This window comes from Rhinatrema bivittatum, chromosome 2 (assembly GCF_901001135.1).
Source record: "Rhinatrema bivittatum chromosome 2, aRhiBiv1.1, whole genome shotgun sequence".
Taxonomy (NCBI): domain Eukaryota; kingdom Metazoa; phylum Chordata; class Amphibia; order Gymnophiona; family Rhinatrematidae; genus Rhinatrema; species Rhinatrema bivittatum.
The window spans coordinates 659,728,502-659,752,130 of record NC_042616.1 but is presented as its reverse complement, the minus strand read 5'-3'; the positions used below and the strand labels follow the sequence as shown (position 1 = coordinate 659,752,130).

The window sequence follows — 23,629 nt, the reverse complement described above, 5'->3', positions numbered from 1 at the left end:
ATGTCCGGGATGGCATAGAGTCCAACAGGATAAACATCCTGCATGAGACTAAATACAAAATTGAATCTTTATGGGTAGAAATCCCTTGTATGTCGGGGAAGACTATAGTGATAGGAGTATACTACCGTCCACCTGGTCAAGATGGTGAGAAGGACAGTGAAATGCTAAGAGAAATTAGGGAAGCTAACCAAATTGGTAGTGCAATAATAATGGGAGACTTCAATTACCCCAATATAGACTGGGTAAATGTATCATCGGGTCACGCTAGAGAGATAACCTTCCTGGATGGAATAAATGATAGCTTTATGGAGCAATTGGTTCAGGAACCGACGAGAGAGGGAGCAATTTTAGATCTAATTCTCAGTGGAGCACAGGACTTGGTGAGAGAGCACAGGACTTGGCAATAGTGATCATATTATGATCACTATTGCCAAGCGGCCCCAACGGTGGTGGGGCCGCTTGGCAATAGTGATCATAATATCATCAAATTTGATTTAATGACTGGAAAAGGAACAGTGTGCAAATCCAAGGCTCTTGAGCTAAACTTTCAAAAGGGAAACTTTGATAAAATGAGAAAAACTGTTAGAAAAAAACTGAAAGGAGCAGCTACAAATGTAAAAAATGTGCAAGAGGCGTGGTCATTGTTAAAAAATACCATTCTAGAAGCACAGTCCAGATGTATTCCACACATTAAGAAAGGTGGAAAGAAGGCAAAACGATTACCGGCATGGTTAAAAGGAGAGGTGAAAGAAGCTATTTTAGCCAAAAGATCTTCATTCAAAAATTGGAAGAAGGATCCAACAGAAGAAAATAGGATAAAGCATAAACATTGGCAAGTTAAATGTAAGACATTGATAAGACAGGCTAAGAGAGAATTTGAAAAGAAGTTGGCTGTAGAGGCAAAAACTCACAGTAAAAACTTTTTAAAATATATCCGAAGCAGAAAGCCTGTGAGGGAGTCAGTTGGACCGTTAGATGATCGAGGGGTTAAAGGGGCAGTTAGAGAAGATAAGGCCATTGTGGAAAGATTAAATGATTTCTTTGCTTCGGTGTTTACTGAAGAGGATGTTCGGGAGGTACCCGAAATGGAGAAGATTTTCATGGGTAATGATTCAGATGGACTGAATCAAATCACGGTGAACCTAGAAGATGTGGTAGGCCTGATTGACAAACTGAAGAGTAGTAAATCACCTGGACCGGATGGTATACACCCCAGAGTTCTGAAGGAACTAAAAAATGAAATTTCAGACCTATTAGTAAAAATTTGTAACTTATCATTAAAATCATCCATTGTACCTGAAGACTGGAGGATAGCAAATGTAACCCCAATATTTAAAAAGGGCTCCAGGGGCGATCCGGGAAACTACAGACCGGTTAGCCTGACTTCAGTGCCAGGAAAAATAGTGGAAAGTGTTCTAAACATTAAAATCACAGAACATATAGAAAGACATGGTTTAATGGAACAAAGTCAGCATGGCTTTACCCAGGGCAAGTCTTGCCTCACAAATCTGCTTCACTTTTTTGAAGGAGTTAATAAACATGTGGATAAAGGTGAACCGGTAGATATAGTATACTTGGATTTTCAGAAGGCGTTTGACAAAGTTCCTCATGAGAGGCTTCTATGAAAAGTAAAAAGTCATGGGATAGGTGGTGATGTCCTTTCGTGGATTGCAAACTGGCTAAAAGACAGGAAACAGAGAGTAGGATTAAATGGGCAATTTTCTCAGTGGAAGGGAGTGGACAGTGGAGTGCCTCAAGGATCTGTATTGGGACCCTTACTTTTCAATATATTTATAAATGATCTGGAAAGAAATACGACGAGTGAGATAATCAAATTTGCAGATGACACAAAATTGTTCAGAGTAGTTAAATCACAAGCAGATTGTGATAAATTGCAGGAAGACCTTGTGAGACTGGAAAATTGGGCATCCAAATGGCAGATGAAATTTAATGTGGATAAGTGCAAGGTGATGCATATAGGAAAAAATAACCCATGCTATAATTACACAATGTTGGGTTCCATATTAGGTGCTACAACCCAAGAAAGAGATCTAGGTGTCATAGTGGATAACACATTGAAATCGTCGGTACAGTGTGCTGCAGCAGTCAAAAAAGCAAACAGAATGTTGGGAATTATTAGAAAGGAAATGGTGAATAAAACGGAAATGTCATAATGCCTCTGTATCGCTCCATGGTGAAACCGCACCTTGAATACTGTGTACAATTCTGGTCGCCGCATCTCAAAAAAGATATAATTGCAATGGAGAAGGTACAGAGAAGGGCTATCAAAATGATAAGGGGAATGGAACAACTCCCCTATGAGGAAAGACTAAAGAGGTTAGGACTTTTCAGCTTGGAGAAGAGACGACTGAGGGGGGATATGATAGAGGTATTTAAAATCATGAGAGGTCTAGAACGGGTAGATGTGAATCGGTTATTTACTCTTTCGGATAGTAGAAAGACTAGGGGGCACTCCATGAAGTTAGCATGGGGCACATTTAAAACTAATCGGAGAAAGTTCTTTTTTACTCAAAGCACAATTAAACTCTGGAATTTGTTGCCAGAGGATGTGGTTAGTGCAGTTAGTATAGCTGTGTTTAAAAAAGGATTGGATAAGTTCTTGGAGGAGAAGTCCATTACCTGCTATTAAGTTCACTTAGAGAATAGCCACTGCCATTAGCAATGGTAACATGGAATAGACTTTTTTTGGGTACTTGCCAGGTTCTTATGGCCTGGATTGGCCACTGTTGGAAACAGGATGCTGGGCTTGATGGACCCTTGGTCTGACCCAGTATGGCATTTTCTTATGTTCTTATGTCCACCAGGACTACAAAGTCCTTTTCCTGGGTAGTGACCCCTAATACGGAATCCAGCATTATGTACTTGAAGTTGGGATTATTTTTCCCTATGTGCGTCACTGCACTTTTCCACATTAAATTTAAAGTTATTCAGTTGCTCAGTCTCCTAATCTCACAAGGTCTTTCGGCAGTTCTTCATAATTCACTGAGGGCCAGATTTTAAAAGGGTTACGTGTGTAACCCTTTTAAAACGCCCCTGCGCGTGGCGAGCCTATATTGCATAGGCTTCCGGCGTGCGCAAAGACCCAGGACGCGCGTAAGTCCCGGAGCTTTCTTGGGGTGGGCGTGTCGGGGGGCATGACGCAGACGGCACGTCATCGGGGGGGAGTCTCGGGGGCATGGCGCGGTCGGTGCGTCATCCGGGGGCGGTGCCGCGGGTGTGGTTTCGGCCCAAGGGCGTGGCCGCGGCCTTCGGACCAGCCCCCGGGCCGGAACATGGTGTGCGGCAGCCGGCCCGGCGCGCGCAAGTTACGCCTGCTTCGAGCAGGCGTAATTTGTGAAACAGAGGTGGGGGGGGGGGTTTAGATAGGGCCGGGGGGGTGGGTTAGATAGGGGAAGGTAGGGGGAGGCGGAGGGAACGGGCAGCACGCGCAAGGCTCAGCGCGCGCAAGTTGCACAAATGTGCACCCCCTTGCTCGTAGCCGTGCGTATCTTATAAAATCTGGTGCGAACGTAGCCGCGCATATCTTATAAAATCTGGTGCGCGAACAAAAGTACGCACGCGCGTGGATTTAGAAAATCTACCCCTGATGTTTTAACAAATTTGAATAATTCTGTGTCATCTGCAAAACTGATCACCTCACTTATTCCCTTTTCCAGATCATTTATGAATGTGTTAAACAGTACACATCCCAATACTGATTCCCGTGGTACTCTATTAATCTTTTTCCATTTGGAAAACTGACCATTTAGTCCTACCCTCTCTTTTAGGCTTTTTAACCAGTTACCAAGCCATACTAGAACACTGCCTTCCATCCTATGGCTTTAAAATTTTCTGAGGATTCTCTCATGGGGGTCTCTGTCAAATGCCTTCTCAAAATTCACATACACGATATCAACTGGCTCACATTTATCTACATGTTTGTTTAAACATTTTAAAAATTCTAAAATATTGGTAAGACAAAACTTCCTTTTGCTAAAACTCCATTAAGCCATGACTACTATATGGCCAGTGATTTTGTTTTTAAAAATGGCTTCTACCATTTTGTCCAGAACAGCCCTCAGGATTACCAGTCTGTAGTTTCCTGGATCACCTCTAGAGCTCTTTTTAAAAATCGGTGTCACGCTGGGCACCTTACAGTTTTCAGTAAATGCAGCTGTTTTAAATGTTAGGTTACAGATTAGTAGTAACAGATAGGCAATTTCATGTTTTAGTTTTTTTGTGTGCCATCTGATCCTGGTGATTTGTTACTTTTTAGTTTGTCAATCTAATCTATTACATCTTCTATTGTTCTAGATATTTGTTTTAGTTATTCAGAATTTCCACCATAAAAGAATGTTTCAGGTCTGGGTATATTCCCATCTTCCTCCATAAAGATAAAGAGAAAGAATACATTCAGTTTTTCTGCTATTTCATTGTTCTCCCTGTACTACAAACTTTATGCATGCTTGAGATCTAAGGTTATCAGCCAATCATTGACTTCTAGAAGGACAGTTAATAGTGAGTTCATCTTCAATTGTTTGCATTTGAGATATTTGTTGAGTTCTCCAAATATAAAATACGATTAAAGGACATGCTGAAATTGGTACTGGTTCTCTTGCTCTTGAGAATAATAGGGATTTTATTTTCTGTTGTAATACTAGCATCTGCTCCAAGGGAATAAGATATGGTATATGGGAAAAAGGTGGAGGAAGATTTTCAAAATTGAATTTGTAGCCCCCTGAGAATAGTGTTGAGAATCCAATGATCTGTTAAGATTAGGGACCTGTATTGGTGAAAAATTGAAGCCTTCCCCCCACAAAGTTGTTCATAGTCAAAAGCTGTTTGCTTTTGGGGTGGCTGTTGGGAAGACTAAGCTTGAGGCCACTCTCTTGTTCACCTAGTTTGGGTTGTCTGTTGCTGCGGGAGATATTAGAAACACTGCATTTAGTATGGATATGACATAAAATACAAGCACATAGTTTTGCTTCCTCAATGGTTGAAAAATGGAACCTCATTTGAGTGGATATAGTGTCTGATGTAGCTGATGTTAAAGTTTGTAGTTTTGAATACTGTTCCTTAATGATGTTGACTGTTTTGTTAAACTTATCCCCAAACTGTACCTAGAGCAGGGAGCATCCATTTGTTTTGGACAGCTGAGGCCTGATGTCTTTAAACTAAGCTAATCTTCTTGTTGCTATAGCAATTGCTGAAGTTTTTGAAGTGTTAAAATTGTCATAAATGGATTTTAATTAGGTATTGAGAACACTCATCTGCTTTTGCAACTTGGGTTTGCAGATTAGATTGGATCTTTGCTGGCAGTGACGCCAATACTTATTTTATTTTTTGTAAAATGTTTTATAAGTTTTGGGTCATTTGAAATTGGTGACAGACTGTATAATTTTTTCCTATGTTATCAAGAAGACTACATTTTGTTTCAAATGGATTTTTCACACAGATCTTTGATTTCTTAGCTCTTTTCAATGTTGATTCAAAAATGATTAAATCATATGCTGTGTCTTATCATGATCTGGGTATTCTTTTACTTTATATTTTAAATCTATCCTTCTGGCCATAGACCGTGTAGCAAAAGGAGCAGCATAGGACTTTGTTATGTATTTTTAAACCTCTGGAAATTCTTCAGTAGGATCTGAGTCTTCTTGTAAAGTGAAGAGAAAGGATTGTGCCATCCTTTGAATAAAAGCTAGATATGACAAACTGTCAGGTGGCTATTATTTTTGGGGGGTTTAGGATATGAATCTGGAGGTATACCTGGCAAGTTTGGCAGATCAGCAAGAGAATTATAAGAAGAATTTTCCTCTGATTTCATGACATGAACTGGAGAGCTAAAAAGGCAAGATAGTTAATGAGGATTCCAATCAGTGGGAAAATGTTTCTAGTTTTAGAGCTATTTCTTCAGGGCGGTCTTTAATATCTGTCCTGTATTTAGCTATGAAATCCAGCCATAGTCTTTTCATAAATGCATTATCTGTATTTGGTGGAAGAAGTATTGAAGAGGTATCCGATTCCAGTACTAGGATCAGAGATGAATCCATCTAAAGAACCGATGTAGATGGCGCCAAGTGTTTTGAAGCTGTCTGCGTTGGTGCCATACTGCTCAGGGCTGAGTGTGTCAGCACCAAAGAAATTGATACTGAAGGGCCAAATGCTTGTGATATCTGCTTATGGTCCCAATGTTTGGATTTTAACTGGATGACCATCTTTTCTGGTAGGAGACAGAAATGAAAAGGAGAATTCTTTCTTGTGGATTTTTGGTAACTCAACTTTTTCTACAATACTGATTTGCCTAAGTTGCCTTAGTTTTTTCCAGTGGGAAGTTTCATAAGTCAACTTGTACTGGTGATAGCTTATGACACATGTCAACATTTTTCCACAGGCATCACAGCTGGTGGTATTGTGTGAGGGACCTAGGCACTGCTAGCAAAATTTATAAAAATCAACCAAAGTCAACTGGTTGCTGCATTTGGTGCACAATTTGAAGGGATTGGATGGATCATTTGGGTCTTCATCTGCTGTCATTTACTGTGCATGATTATTTGACATGGCTCCACTGTATAAACACATTTCCTGGGAGGCACTCAAGATGGAATCCAAAGGTGCTGCTCAAGCAGAACCACCCCGGGATTATTTATTTATTTATTTATTTATTTAACAGGCTACAGTCGTTTTCAGCAGCACAATCTTCATTTGGTCCTAACAAGTCCAACAGGAAGCTGGCTTTGTATAGAGGGCAGAACAGCTAGCTTTTCCCTCAATTGCTCCACTAGCAGAGAGGGTGGGAGAGACACTCCAACAAGGTTGGAGGTCACCTGCTGCAGTAACACCACCATAACAAGCTGGAACTGTGCAGACTCTGCCTTGCTGAAGGTAAATCTAGAGAGAGAGATAAAGAGCCTGGCAATCTTGACTTATTTATATAAATTTTGAGGGGCTCAAAGTGGCAGTAAAATGGCTGCTAATTCTCCCAAAATGGACACAATGACCAGGCCCTGGTCCATATACACTGCCTTCCCCCACAGGGGCCAGGGCTTGAACTGGGGAAACCAATCAGTTTTGCTCGTGGCAGGATGCATACCCTCCTGCCTGACACTTGCCTGCAGACATGGAAAAAACAGAAGCTAGCGGAGGGAGGAAATGGGTAGGCTGATCATCTTTGAGCCCCTGATAGAGTCCAAATCCGGCATAGCATCATTCAAGACGGGATGTAATAAGAAGAAATTACTACTTAGTTTATAATTTCCTTTCCTCTAATGAGGGCAGGCCAATCCCCACCAATGAGTTTTGCACATCTACCAACAGATGGAGCTGGAGTAAAAGCTGACGTCACAGATATATAGCCCTGCCCAGACATCAGCTCGCCAGTATTCTCTGAAAAAGCAAAACTGTGAACAAACTGTTAATAATTATTGTCAAGTATAATCAATCAATCACTCATGCTTTCAATCAATAGAGAAGACAGTGCAAACAAAATAATTAACCCATTCACTAAATGGAGGGTCTGGTTAAGGCACTTACCAGTCTTTGAATGAATAGCAGGAACAACATTCTGCAGTGTTCACAACAAAAAGGTGAACCAAAGGTAAAAAGCAGCAGCCAAAGGTGGGTCGGAGATTGGCTTGCCCTCATTAGAGGAAAGGAAATTATCACGTAAGTAGTAATTTCTCCTTCCTCAGCATTTAGGCAGGCAATCCTCACCAGTAGGATGTACCAAAGCTACTCCCGAACAGGGTGGGAGGCTGCCCGCGGTCCAAACACTACCCACATGAACGTGGCATCCTCCTGATCCCGAACAACTAAGCGGTGATGCGAGGACAAGGTGAGGACAGATGACCACGCTGCCACTTGGCAAGTCTTCACAGGAGACAACAATCAATCGCTGCCCATGCTATTGCCTGAGCCCTCGCGGAACACAGTCTAGAATGATTTGGCAAGGGAATTTCAGCCTCCACATAAACAGCCGAGATGACTGCCTCAATCCAACGGGCTAAAATTGTCAGTGACACTGGCTCAACTTGGTTACCGCCACCATGAAGCATAAACAGGCGAGCATATTTCCAGCCAGACTTAGTAACCTCTAAGTATCACAAACAATCTTGACTCCAAAACCATTTTTGACCAAAGACAATACAGTCCAAAGCTGTACCACCCTGGGAGTCTGCTTAGGAAATGCTCACAGCTAGAAGAAACCTGCAGCTTAGAAAACCTGATGTGCAGAACAGATTGCCACTAGGAGAAAGACTGTTTGCAAAGCAAGTAATTGCTCAGTGGCCAAAATGTCGGACCCACCAAGAAACGGAAGCCCAGATTAAGATCCCACCAAGGGGCCACTAACAGATGGACAGTCAAGGGCCCACCAAAGACTCAGTGCCATAACAGGGCAGAACTGCCACTTCAAGGTATTCAGGGTCAAAGCATTATGCAATCTTATAAAAATTTATGGAATCTCCACCAAGAGGGTGAGAACCTCGCTTCTCACACTAGGCCTCACATTCTCCAAATGCTAATGTAAGCAGCGATGTAGAAAACTTTTCCTGGCTCGAAACAAGGAGGAAACCACTGCTATTAGAATAAACACGCTTCAGTAAATGAGCTCACTCACGTGACAACCGTAAGACAAAACAGATTCAAATCAATGTGTAGGATAGAGCCTTGCCACAACAGCACCTCCCGAAGCAGCAGTGTGAGGGGACTGCTCACCAGCAGCTCTGTACAACGGCTACTCCAAAACCACCAAAATGACGGTATTGGCCTGACTTGCAAACTTTGAATAATCCTGCCTATCAGAGGCCAGGGTGGAAAGGCATACAACAGACTGGCACTCGGCCACACCTGAGCATCGCTGCCCAGCACTTTCAGATCCCATCTGCGGCTAAATAGCCACAAAACGTTTGTGTCATCAAAAATCGCCAGGAAGTCTAGATAAAGATGGCCGCAGTGCTCCACTATGAGTTGAAAGACTTCGTCTACTATCTCCCACTCTCCAGGGGCCAAGCTAATCCTACTGAGGAGGTTGGCCCCTATATTGTTCTTTCCGGCAATTTAGGAGGTGAATACATGTAGTAGATGTTGGTCTGCTCATACCATGAGCGTATCGTTCATCCATCTCCTCCTACACCTGTTGGCTTCTGAGTCTGCCTTGCCGATTGATGTAGGGAATCGTCAAATTGTTAACATTAGCTGGATTGCCCAAGCCTCTAGAAACCACAAGCATGCTAGCTGTACTGCCCGTGCTTCCAAATGACGGATGCTTCACTGTTGTCCCTTGGCATTCCAGAGATCTTGCACCATCAACTCCTGACAATGAGCACTAACCAAGTTGGCATCTCCAAGGAACTTCTCTTCCTAGGATGATTCACCCACAACTAGCACCTTCAAAGGAAGTGAGGTCTCACCACATAATCCTTTGATCGTGGACCCCAGCAGGAAAGCAGCAACATGCGCAGGAAAGGGTACATAAGTGCCTCCATCCAGGGAACAACCTCCAATGTGGCTGCCATCAAACCCAGGACCTGAAGCTAAAACCACACCGTCTGGCGAATAGTCCCTTCTCTGAGAGAGAACATGACCAATCAACTTCAGAATATGACTTTCTAGCAGAAACACTCTGCCTTGTTTCATAACGAAATGAATGCTGAGATACACCAGTGGTGGAGTTGGCTGTAGCTGTTCTCAACCAGGTTCACCACCTAACTTAGTTCTTGCAAGAAATCAGGTGATCCTCTTCCACACTCTGGGCATGAAGCAACCAATCATTCAGATATGGACGAACTAGGATACAGATGTGCCTCCTCCAGAGCCAGGGTCATTTGATTGTTCTGTCATTATTTACGGAGCGTACAGTCTCCATTCGGAAATAAGCTGCCCACCAGGGATGATGGACTCCTTAGAACTCCAGGATGGGTCGAAAAGATCCTTCATTTTATAATGGCCTGCAGTGGCTTGCAATTCGGAAACTGGATTTAGGGCCTTCAAGTCTGACTGACTCCGTAAGGTAGTCTCCACTGCCATCCTCCTCTTAGGAGTGTTGCACGGAGAAATTATAAAGACATCCGGAGGAATGCGAAGAAATTGTACAGTGTAGCCATTCTGAATTACTTTCAGGACCCATGGGCCTGACGTGATCTGGACCTACCCCTCAGAAAAGCGACATAGGTGACCACCCATCTCCAGCCTCAGCAAGGGAGTCTGCAAACCTTCACTGAGAAAATCAAGAGTCTCCACTCCTGGAGCCTGCATCCTTCCAGTGCTTCCCTGGGGGGAAAGGATGGAAACCACTCGAAGGAAGGTGATCTGTGAAAAGATGCCCCCGAGAAGGACAAAATCGCATGTAATCTCAAGAGCGGCTGCTTGCCCGAATGGGACGCGAAGCAGGCTTATTATCCTCTGGCAAACAAGGGACATGAGTTTCCCCCAAGTATTTGCCATCCTTGCCACCTCACTGCCAAATAAAAGCGAACCTTTAAAGTGTAATCTTGTGAGATCAGATTAAGAAATGGTATCTGCCGACCAATTTTGCTTATGTACTGTATACTGTAAATTACTGTATTTGGTAATTCAATATGTTACAATAGTTAAGCCTATCCTTGATGCTAATTTTTTAAAATTTTTGTTAAGTCACCATGAACCTTATTTTTTGGAACTGACAGGATAGAAATGTAATATTAATTTTAAAAATGTGTGCAGGCATTAACACATATGATGCCTGGCACTATATCTTTTTTTGAGTGCTCCTCAAGCAGATCACTGTTTTTGTTTTTAAAAAATAAATATGCTTTGTAAGAAAATTCTCAGTCATTTCTTGTATTATGCTGTCACAACATATAAAAATCTGCGTTTTCATACAAGCACTGTTTCTACTGAAACAGGGTATACTCACCAATAAAAGCACTGTCTGACTCTAGAAGTGAGGTTTTTAAGAGATTACTTGATCGATCACTGAACTGCAAAAAGAAAAGGAAAGATTACATTACAGTGCAGAGTCTTGACTTGAAACTGAATTGGTGAAAAAAAATGTGAAGGAATTCAGTTTGTGCACTGTTCCAAAAATGTGCTAACATGTAGAGCTGCAGAAATGAATGACTAGACTTAATCATGAAGGAAACCATAATTCCTATCAATTTAGGCTTAGGATCTAAGACATCCAAATTGTAAAAGTAGCCCGACAAATGAGATTTTTTTTGTCAGAGTAACTTTCAGGCCCAATTGTCTGTCACACAGAAAACATTTGCTAACCCTATGCACATAGTTAAACAAACATTTTTAAAAAATATAATAAAGTAAAATATAATAAAGTAAAACGAAGGCACTAGTCAATCAGATGCCTCTGCACAACTTCCCACAGGTGTATGTAAGCACAAAGCGATGAGAGTTAAATGCAACCTTTTGTTCTGGCAAAACAATATAACCCAGATAATTTATGAGAAGAATCAACACTAGATGGAAACAGCTCCAGGAAATTAGTAAAAATGCTGCATTAGCATGCATTCAAAATGAACTCAATTTTATATCTAATCTACTGCCATTAGTGGTTTCAAAACGTGTATGTCAACAAGAAAGTGAGGCTTCCAGCCCTTTTACAAGGGACAGTGAAGCAGCTACAGTAATGCAAGGAGCTGGAGCACACTGGTAAAACCTTTGTGGCTTATTGTAATATCTGTGCTATCTAATCCTATCACTGAAAAGACAGTGTGCTCATTTCCCTAAAAGAGAATAAGTATAACTTGAAAAGACCCAAAGGTGAAATTTGTTCTTACTTGACAATTTCCTTTCCATGAATCCAGCCAGACCATTTCCTGCCAGGAAATGAAGATAGAGAACAACAGGGTTTTTGATGTCACCTCTTATAGGGTCCCATGCTGCCTCAGCCTGCTAGTATTTTCTGTGACCAGTCATACTACTCAATAGAATTTAAATGTACAAACATTCAAACCTCAAGGGGCTTCCAAGCAAAAATAACCTATAATAGGTCCAGTAAGGGCTCTCAATGCCATACAGACTTTGTATCTTGGAAACAGTCCACCTCAATCTCTGAACTTAGAGAGAGATACTTTTTTGGCAGTTTGGGAAAGTCATAGATTGGTCTGGCAGTATTCAAGGAAAAGAAATCATCAGTTAAGAACAATTTCACTTCCCTCTTCATTCAGCCAGATCCGTCAGATGCATGGGAAATACCCAGGCACTGCATGATTTTTCTATTATAAGCAGAATATAAAAACATTAGAGAGTCAGAGAGACAAGATGGCAGCATAGTGGTGGAGCTGCACACCGCTGTTCCTTACCTTTTCTTGTAACTTTTCTTCTTGGGGACCTATGCCTCCTAAACACAAAGGTCGGGTTAGGGTTTTTCCTTCCAAACCCGCCCAATCTCTCGGACAGCAGCTCATTACCAGCTTCACCTCTCAATCAATAGCTTCACAGGGAACTGAGGATCCCGATGTGCCCTGCCATGAGGGAGCGTGGCAGTTGCCGACGGAGGAAGCCTACCTGAATCCTTTGGATGATCATCTGCTGCCGGCGCAGAGATGAGAGTCATCACCCAGCTTCTCAGTGTTGACCTGTGACGTGACAGGGGTAATCGCTATGGAAGGGGCCAATGGTTTGACTGCACTTGAGCGGCTTGACTCATTTCGCCCTACGGAGGAGTTTCATATGGAGGATATGGCACTGCTCTCCCCCTCTCCTTCGGCTCTGTTGAAAGCGGGTGCACTGGAGGAAGATCTGGACAGTGCTTTAACACCAGCATCGTTGGTGAGCCAAAATATCCCTCCTATTGTTACCTGCTCGATTCCACCTTGACCGGCTGAAGTGAAATTAGATTTCCCTTTGGGAACTAATGATAGGATTTGAGAAATCCTTGAACTGTTGTATTCAAAAGATGGATACCCTCTCTCTGCTAAATTTGAACATTCAATTTCCTCTCATGAAAGTCAACTTCTGGCCATTAATTCCAAAGTTTCAGATATTGAGGAAAATTTGAAACAGATTCAAGCTTTCAATGTGGCCACAGTTAAAGACCGCAGTTCCTTTTCTAAAAGGATGGAATTTGAATATGAAGCTACATAATTTCCCGAAGCTTATGGGGAAAATTCTGAATCTAACTTTGAGGAGATATTTTTTGGAAGTTCAGGGTTTTTCCTCTGATCAATTACCAACTATCTCTCGATTGCTGTTTCTTCCTAATAATACTTCAGCTAATCCTAATATTACCACTCATGATTTAACTAATTTCTTGGAAAATTCTGATGTTGAAATTATTGAACGTAGAACATTATTAGATTCTTTTCAGCCTTCTCAAGATTTAAGTTAATGCAGAGGTACTTTAGGAATATAAATTCCCTATTTTTTGCTCAGTCGATCAGAATTTTCCCGGATTTAGCCCGGGTAACCCAAGCCCGTTGTAGGTAATTTCCTGTTCTAGGCCAAGAAGCTATAGCAGTTGGTTGTTCTTTTAGACTGTGTTACCCATGTAAATGTGTTAACTTTAAAAATGAGTGTTTCATATTATTTTGCCTGAACAACTTAGTTTATTTATTTATTTATTTATTTAAGGCTTTTATATACCGACTTTCTTGATACAAATCAAATCAACTCGGTTTACATCGAACTAAGCAGTAATTCTTGGAATCTAGGAAATCCTTGACATCTTCTCGAATATCTACTCTATAGGATATAATTAATTAGCTATTCAAACTATGTTAAGCTTGTTAATTTTATTACACTGAATTTCCTAAAATTACTCCCTGTAGTTTCTGTCTCTCTCCTCATGCTGGAAATTAGAATAGGGAGATTGCATTTGTTCAAAATTGCTTTTCAGATAAATTCTTATTATTTATATTTTCATGTTTGTAATTATCCCTTTGTTACCAACAGCAGAGTGTTTATGCTTTATTATATTTTGAAAAACAATAAATAAATAAATACAAACTTTTGATAAATTAATCAATCAATTCTACTTCTGTGGATGGGGTACTGCCATATCAGCTCTCAGGACTCCTGAGCCAAATACTGCTTTCTCCCTGGTTCAGAAAACCAATCTACAGTGCTTCGCAAAAGAATGCAAGGAAGCCCACATTGCAAACTCCTCTGGAGACACTGGTTGCACTTCTAACCAGAATGGGGTTTGAGCCTTTGTGGAATGAGCTCTAAGGTCTTTAGGCATCAGTTGACCTTTAGCAATGTAAGTGGAAACTATCGTCTCCTTAATCCATCTTGCTATGGTTGCATTCGATGCTGCCTCCTTTCTTCTTGGTCCACTAAACAGTACAATTGATCAGATATCTGAAATTCATTCACTGCCTTAAGATACCTAAGAAGACTCCTGTGGACTTCCAAATGATGCAACTGCTCATAACCAACCAGACAGGAGTCCTTCTGAAAGGAAGGCAGAACTAATGACAACCACCTTAGGGAGAAATAAAGGGACAGTGTGAATTAAAACTCCATTGTTCAAAAACTCATATATCCTAGATGAACAGATGGTGACCAAAATACTGTCTTCAAAGTTATATCCTTAAACAAAGCTTTCCAAAGGGGCTCAAAAGGGCAGTCCATTCAAGCAGTTCAAAATCAAATTCAAGATCCATGAAGGAATAGACTCTCTCCTAGGAGATTGAATATGCTTGACTGCCCCTTAAGAAACCAAGACACATCCGGATGAGAGGCTAATATTCTACCCTCAAGAAAACCTCTATAACAACCATTAGCAGCTACCTTTAACTTCAGAGAGTTCAAGGCTAGACCTTTTTCCAAACCCTGTTGCACAGGGTCAAAATATTCACCAGGGAAGTCCCTCTGGCTGTCAAACCTCTCAAATACCCTCTAATTCCTTGAACACTCTCTATACTCTCACATACTTGGACATTTTTCTAGCTTGCAACAAAGTAGAGATTAATCTTTCTGGATATCCCATCTTATTGAGCCCCTCCTTTTCAAGGTCGATGTCATAGGATAAAATCACACCAGCTCCTCATGAATCAATGGACCCTGGCATAACAGACCTCTGGACTGGGATTACAGGGGTTCCCTGTCCAGTAATCTTACCATATCTCCAAACTAAGAGCGCCTGGGCTCTTTTGGGAACCACCAAAATCGCACAACTGCAATGTCTTTCTATCCTCTGAATGTCTCTGCCCAACAAAGGCCAAAGAGGAAACACATACTATCTTGGCCAATTTGAATGAAAGCATCCAGATCCCTAGACCCTTTGTCCTTCATGTGAATGAAAACGTCTTTCATCTGGGAGTTTCTGCAAGTTGCCATCAAGTCCATTACCAGCTCCCCCCAACCATCCACCATCAGGAAGGACACCTCTTTGGATAATGCCCACTCTGGATCCAGAGTATTCCAGCTCAAGAAGTCTGCTTGAACATTCTCCACTCCTGCTGTGTGAGCCATTGACAGCATGGTTAGATACTGCTCTGCCCTCCTTAACACTCCACTTTCCCAACTACCTGAAGACTTTTAGTTCTCTCTTGATGATTCACATAGGCCACCACTGTTGCACTGCCTGATAGAACGCAAACCGCTGGACCTCTTAACAAGAAGGCAAAGGCCTGGAGTGCTTTGCTGATCACTCTTGTTTCCAGTCAACTGATGGATCACCTGGCTTCCTCCAGAGACAAAGTCCCTTGAGCCACATGAGTTTGGCAATCCACTCCCCAACCAAAAAGACTGCATCTGTCATTATAGTCATCCACCTGGGGCTGTTGAGATCTCGACTGCAAGATTGCTGGACCTCAGCCACTAAATTAGGCTGAGCCCTTTTCTCCTCTAGCTGGGGAAGCTTCACTGAGTACTTCTAGAACTGAGGAGACCACCTCAACAAGTAAGGCTCTTTGGAGAGGTGTACTTTTGCCCATAGCACAAGATCTAACACTGCTGCCAATGAGTCAAAAACCTGGAGGTAACCCTAAACCCTGGGATTCCTGTTTACAAACAAATCTCTCACTTGATTTTGAAGCTTATGGATCCTCTCCATTACATGCATACAACCCTTTTTCATGCTGAAGCAGATACCCAGGTATTCTAAGCTATGAGTCAGAGGTAATTTGTTTTCGCCAAAATTGACTACCCAACCTAGCTTCTACAAAAACTGAATCACCCCAGCAGTGGACTTCTCATTCTCCTCTGTCGACTTTGCCCAAATTAACCAATTGTCCAGATAAGGATGTACCAAAATATGTTCTTGACACAAAGCCACTGCTACAACAACCATTATCTTTGAAAAGTTTCATGACACTATTGCCAAACTGAATGGGACCGCTTGAAATAATAAAGACTGCCCTCCCCATAAACCGCAGCAAATTGCAGGTTAGCAATGATCCTTACATATGAGGATATGAAGATAAGCCTCTGTCAGATCTAGGGAAATCAGGAACTCCCTGTTCCTCACCACCTGTTATTATTTGTGATAATTGTGGGTGGATCCTTGGGCCGGTGGCAGATGATCATGCCCACGGGGGAAGATCCCGAGAGGGGCCACCGGTCAGGCTCAAAGTTGGGAGACACACATTAAATTGTTTATTAAACTGTATAGTGAACCACCAGAGGTGGCAGTAGTGAGCTGGAAGAGCCCAGCTGGGCTAAAGTCCCTCAGGTACTGGAACAGCGATCCCAGGATGGCTGAGCTGTAGAGAAACTGAATATAGTGAGTAGGCAGAGTATGCAGAGTTCAGGAACAGAACCTTGATGGTAAAACTCACACAATAGTCTCTTGAAGCAGCCCAGGGGCTGGAATGAAGTAGGCCCTTGAGGAGCGAGTACCTGGTTCCAGGGAAAGCTCTGAGAGAGAGATGGTAATTCACTGGTGTTGTAGGCAGCGGTGACTTCCTGGCAGAAGTTGTATTCGGTAGCAGGTCCGGGAACATGGGCCCTCGAGGAGCGAGTACCGGTTCCAGACTGCGACCTGAAAAGCAAGAGAGAGAGCGAGGCCCCCGAGGAGCAGGTACCCCTGGTAAAGTCCGAGGAGGCAGAGTAGCAAGGTAGCGGAGAGCGAATCCCATCCGCAGCAATACTTGGAGGAAGCTAGGAAAACCTTTGCTAACTCGAATAGCTAGCAAAAACAAAGACCTTAAATATCCGGGCTTGATGATGTCATCTCAGGGGGACGCCCCTGAGGTTCACGTCACAGCTGGTACTTGAGTCGGGGCCGTGCCCTTAGGCTTCAGGAGAACATAGCGGAAGGCAGCGTCTAGCTGGTCTAGCCGGTCCAAGGACGCATCTAGCCGGTCCGGGGACGCCGGAGGAGAACGGCAAGATGACCCGCGGCAGCCAAACTTCCATCACCCAAAGAGGGAGTCGCAAATGAGGTAAGGTGGGCGGAGTGGAGACGTCGGGCAGCGACGGTCGCAACACCACCACCACGATGGATTTTAAAACTTCCATCCTGAAACAAGAAACCTTCAGAGACTTATTGCTGTGTTTCAAGTCTAGGTTGGGATGAAAAGTGGCCTCCTTTTTGGGAACTACAAAGTAAATGTAATATCTTCCCCTGGCCCCACTGATCTTCTGGAACTGGCACCACCACCCCAATTCTGCAAAAGCGATCAAACTTCCTTGTACTGCTTTTCATTTTATGGACATAAGCCAGGAGAACACCATAAAAGCATCTGAAATAGGATGGAAAAGCTCCACAGTAATATATTAAATGTCATCAGAAAAAGGCTCAAATGGCCCATCAAGTCTGTCCAGCAAGTTTTTATATTTTTAAGGTAGCAACTGCTGCTCCATGCAGGTTACACCAATGCCTTCTGTTAAGGGTAGAAACTGCTGCTCCAGGGATAACCCAAGTTAACCCTTTTCTTCATTTCCATCTTTTGGCCATTAGGCATCTTCTGTGTGCGTCACACCCTTTTGAATTCTATTGCTGTTTTTGTTTTCTCCACCTCTTCTAGGAGGGTATTTCATGCATACACCATGAATAAATATTTCCTTTTGTTGCTTCTGAGTCTACCCCTTGTAGTTTCATATCTGACATCTAATTCTACAGCTCTCTTTCCACTAAAAAGGTTTGACATCTGTGCCTCAATATCTTTCAGGTATTTAAAAGTCTGTATCAACATTTCCCTGTCTCTCCTCTCCTTCCAAGGTATACATATTCAGGTCCTTCAGTCTCATCTCATATGGCTTTTGATACAAACCCCACATTATTTTGGTTGCCTTCCTCTGGACCACTTCCATCCTGTCCCTACCCTTTTTGAGATATGGTTTCCAGAACCAAACACAATACTCTAGGTTAGACCTCATTAAAGACCTCTAACAAGGGCATTATCACCTCTTTTTTCCTGTTGGTTATATCTCTGTGCAGCTAAGTATCCCTCTGTGGTTAGCCACCACCTTGTCACATTGCTTTGCTGCATTCAGATCATTAGGCACTATCACCCCAAGGTCTCTTTCCTGATCTGTGCACATCAGTCTTTCGCCACTGCATCCTCCCCCCAGTCACATGTAGATCCTTTGTATTTCTGCACCCCATGCAGCATGACTCTGTACTTCTCAACATTGAAACCCAGCTCCCAAACCTTCAACCACTCCTCAAGTTTTCTTAGATCACTTCTTATCATCATCTCATGTGGCTTTTGATATAGACCCCACACCATTTTGGTTGCCTTTTCTGAACCACTTCCATCCTCTCTCTTTGAAATATGTTTTCCAGAATAGAACACAGTAACACATGTGAGGTCTCACCAATATCCTGTGCAAGGCCATTATTTCCTTTTCCTTCTTGTTATGCTTCCCTCTGCGCAGCACAGCATACCTCGGAGTTTGCCAATGTCTTGTCACATTACTTCACTACATTCAGAGCATCAGACACTATTACCCTGAGATCTCTCTCCTGGTCCGTGCACATCAGTCTTTCGCCCTTTATCATATACAGCTCTTTTGAATTGCTGCACCCCAAATGCATGACTGCACTTATTGGGGCGGATTTTAAGAGCCCTGCTCGCGTAAATCCGCCCGGATTTACGCGAGCAGGGCCCTGCGCGCCGGTAAGCCTATTTTACATAGGCCTACCGGCGCGCGCAGACCCCGGGACTCGCGTACGTCCCGGGGTTTTCGGAGGGGGGCGTGTCGGGGGCGTGTCGGGGGGCGGGCCCGGTCGTCGCAGCGTTTCGGGGGCGTGTCGGCAGCGTTTTGGGGGCGGGTATGGGGGCGTGGCTACGGCCCGGGGCGGTCCGGGGGCGTGGCCGCGCCCTCCGTACCCGTCCCCAGGTCGCGGCCCGGCGCGCAGCAGGCCCGCTGGCGCGCGGGGATTTACGTCTCCCTCCGGGAGGCGTAAATCCCCCGACAAAGGTAAGGGGGGGGTGTAGACAGGGCCGGGTGGGTGGGTTAGGTAGGGGAAGGGAGGGTAAGGTGAGGGGAGGGCAAAGGAAAGTTCCCTCCGAGGCCGCTCCGATTTCGGAGCGGCCTTGGAGGGAACGGGGGGAGGCAGCGCGGCTCGGCGCGCGCAGGCTATACAAAATCGATAGCCTTGCGCGCGCCGATCCAGGATTTTAGTGGATACGCGCGGCTCCGCGCGTATCTACTAAAATCCAGCGTACTTTTGCTTGAGTCTGATGCGCAAGCAAAAGTAGGCTGATCGCGCTTCTTTTAAAATCTACCCCTCTGAGTATTAAATCCCAGCTGCCAAACCTTCAATCACTCCTCAAGTATTCTTAAAATGTTTCTCATGCTCTCTAATCCTTCAGGAAGAGATACCTGCTCTCCTCGCTGTTATCTTTACATAATGCATTTCCTGCATTGGAAAATGAAGGAGCCCCAGCAATGGAATATGAAGTGATGTCTGAAAGGGAAGTAGTCATCCAATGCACTCAGAAACCCTTCATCATGATCACATGTCATAAAAGAAAACTGCTTGTGCTTGGAGACTCAGTCAGAGGAATCAATTTGGGAACTCATTTTGATTCCCAAAATCAAATGCCTTCCAAGATCCTCAGCTAATAGAAATGCAAACCAAGTGGTCAACGCAATTATAGAAGAAAGTAAAAACTCTGATATCAACATTATTATCCCATCTGGGTACCAATGACCTCACTAGAAACAGTGTCTTATAAAGTACAGTCAGACTTCCAAAATCTAGAGAAGATTAGACACATGGCAAAGACTACTGCCTTTTCAGAAGTATTACTTGTTCATAGAAAGGGAAGGGAAAGGAAGGTTATGCCGTATAATTTCAATGCTTGACTCAAAACCTAATGAAAGGAAAGTGGTTTTGGATACATTGGAGGCTGAGGCCATGTATGGAGCAATAAAAGATTATATGGTAAGGATGGTCTTACATTATCAGGCATTTAAACTAGGGAGTGCGAGTGGCAGGAGGTGGCCAGTGAATTTGGCATGTCACCTCCAAGAAAAACAGGAAGAGGGAAGAAAAAGTAAAAAAAATCAGAGTTCAAAAAAGCAGAAAAGGTGACTAGAAAAAGCAGCTATAAAGCTAAGACTATAAATGCTTATAGTCTGGGCAACAAAATTCCAGACCTGCATGCCTTAACGGTGGAGGCAGACTTGAACATTACTGCTCTTACGGAGACATGTATCACTGATTCCCATGACTGGAATACAGCCATACCAGGCTATAACTTGTTAAGTAAGGACAGAAAGGACATAAAAGGGGCGGAGTAGCTCTTTATGTCAAAAACAATATCCAAGCAACTGAACTGCAAGGGATGTGGGATTGAGAAGCAGCATTATGGACCGTCCTAAAAAAAAACAGAAGATGGTGCTTCCATTTTTACTGGTGTGATCTAATGGCAACTGACTGAAACAGAAGAACTGGATAGAAGAGTCAAAGACATCCAAGAGGCAGGGAACAAGGGAGACGTATTACTCGTTGGAGATTTTAATCTGCTGGATTGGAGTATCCCTTCTATGGAATCTACAATATGTAGACAACTAGTTGATACTCTTCAAGAGGCTCTGCTCAAACAAATGGTAATGGAACCCAGGAGGGAGGGTGTGATTCTCTACCTAGTGCTCACTAATAGTGATAATGTCTCTGATGTTCGAGTAGGGGCTCATCTGAGCACTAATTGATTATCGGATGATAAGGTTCGATTTTGCAAATAGGATACAGAGAAGTCACATGAAGACCTCAGTTCTGAATTTCACAAATACGAACTTTGTCAAAATGGGGATGTTCTTGGAGGAAAAACTGGAAGTCGGAGAAAATGGGTGAAGTGGATCAACAGTGGGCCAAATTAAAAGAAGTAAAAAGGCAACAAATCTTTTTGTTAGAAAAGTAAATAAGAATAAGAGGAAAAAGAAACCAATCTGATTCTCTGAGGATGTGGCTGAAAAAATAAAGGCAAAAAGAACAATGTTCAAGGAGTATAAAGGATCCCAAAAAAAGGAACACAGGGAAGAATATGTTAAAACTGAGGGTGACAAAGAAAGAAATAAGGAAAGCAAAAGGTCAAGTGGAAGAAAGGATTGACAAAGAGATAAAGTGAGGTGACAAAACATTTTTCAGATATATCAGAGAAAGAAGGGAGGTCAGAAATGGTATAGTGAAACTGAAAGGTGATGAGGAGCGATGTGTAGAGAAAAATTAAGAAATGCAGAAATATTAAATTCTTCAATTTCATGTTCACTAAAGATGACCATGGAGGAGGATTATTGCTGGTTGAAAAGACCATAGATGGGGATGGGACAGACAAAATTTCATTTAGAGAAGATAATGTATGGGAAGAGATAGGCAAACTGAAAGTGGACAAGGTCATGGCGCCAAATGAGATGTATCCCAGGACATTGAGGGGAGCTCAGAGATGTGCGGGCAGGTCCGCTGAAGGCATTGTTTAATAAATCCCTGGAAATGGGAGTGATACCGCGGGACTGAAGAAGAGTGATGGTGGTCCCATTTCAAAAGAGTGAAGCTTCACCTCAGTGGTGGGGAAATTAATGGAAACTCTGATGAAGTAACGGATAGTGAACTATCTACAATCTGGAGGTTTGCTGGACAGAAGGCAGCATGGATTCACCAGGGGAAAGTACTGTCAGACAAATCTGATTGATTTTTTTCTTTGATTGACTAGAGAATTGGATCAAGAAAGAGCACTTGATGTGATCTGCTTGGATTTCAGCAAAGCTTATTTTATGGTCCTGTATAGGGAAATGCACATCCAACATCTGCTGGAAACGAAGAATACTGGCAAGGCTGGGGTCACTGCAGGAGTATATATACTGTGATGTCAGCTTGCTCTGTCTCCATCTGCTGGCAGGGAAGTATAACCCACTGGTTCTGAGTCCATCTCTCTACACGCCAGGAAACTTAGGTGTTTCAGATCTTATTGTCATCCTCAGAAAGACAAATGTTTCCTTCTGCAATATCGGTCACAAAGATATCGAAGAGAACCGGCCCCAGAATCGATCCTTGACGCACTCTGCTTATGATTCTTCTCTCCTCAGAGTCTGTCTCAGACTTTTCATTTTGTTCATGAACCTCTTATCTGGGATTGTATCAAAAGCTTTGCTGAAATCCAGGTAAATTACGCCAAGTGCTCTTCCTTGATCTAATTTTTTAGTCATCCAATCAAAAAAAATCTGATTTGTTTGACATGACATTCCTTTGGTAAAACCTTGTAGCCTTGGATCCTGCAACCCACCAGATTATAGATAGATGACTATCCTTTTCGTCAGCAGTCTCGCCATTCATTTTCCTACCACCAAAATAAGGGAAAGCAGCCTATAGTTTAAGCCTCCTCTCTGCTACCACTTTTGTAAAGTGGTAATCACAACCATCCTTCTCCAATTTTGCAGCACCATTCCCGTCTCCAAGGATCCTTCAGCAGACCCACCAGGACATCTCTGAGCTCCTCTACAACTCATCTGGCCCCATGGCTTCGTCCACTTTCAATTTTGTTAGTTCCACCCAAATTCTCTCCTCTGTAAATGGGGTGATATCTATCCCATCCCTATTGGTACTCTTGCCAACCAGCAACAGTCCTTTTCCAAGGTTTTCTTTAGTGAATACTGCGCTAAAGTATTTAATATTTTCTCCACCTATTGCTCCATATATCCTTTCATATCTTCAGAGCATAACATTCCTTCACCACTTGCATTACCTACTGATCTGTGTGATATGGCCCACCTCCAATAGAAAGCTGCAATTTACCTACCAATTCTCAACTTTGAAGACTGGGCTTGCACACCTTCATTGGGACCATCGTGAACCCAAGGATCTCTCTGTACTCCCATCCTTGCCACCTTTCTTGGCACCACAAAAGGACTGAAATCTATTAAATGGCCATACCCTTTGAAATCCTGGGGGCCTAAAGAATCTATACCTTCTAGAATCCTGAAAGAGGGAACTAGCAGGTGCAGCCTGGAAGGCCCCTCTGTTTGTCTTCTGGGAGCCTTGGACTCTCTCAGCAGCTTAACCATTTTCTCTAGATCCTCCTCATATAAAATCTTCCTGCAAAGGGAAGCCTTGTCAGGCTCATCTTAGAGGGAACATTCACTGATCAATTCCTAAGCTGCAATAAACACTGAACGGCCACCACAGAAGCCATAGTGCCCACACAAAGTCATAAGAAGCAACTACTAAGAATTATGCGCCTGGTTCCAATTCCATTCTGGGTCCCTCTCTTAGAAATGTTCCTGGAGATGTTGAGACCAT

General features: G+C 43.0%; 1 protein-coding gene across 11 annotated transcripts in view; it reads right to left on the bottom strand.

The window, feature by feature from the left end:
* CSPP1 (centrosome and spindle pole associated protein 1) overlaps nt 1-23,629 on the bottom strand; it is a 471,676-nt gene that overhangs the window by 16,398 nt on the left and 431,649 nt on the right. For all 11 annotated transcript variants that reach the window (XM_029591423.1, XM_029591419.1, XM_029591426.1 and 8 more), the window contains one exon: nt 10,895-10,958. In XM_029591423.1, coding sequence (XP_029447283.1) covers nt 10,895-10,958 — 64 coding nt within the window. The remainder of the gene's footprint in view (nt 1-10,894; nt 10,959-23,629) is intronic.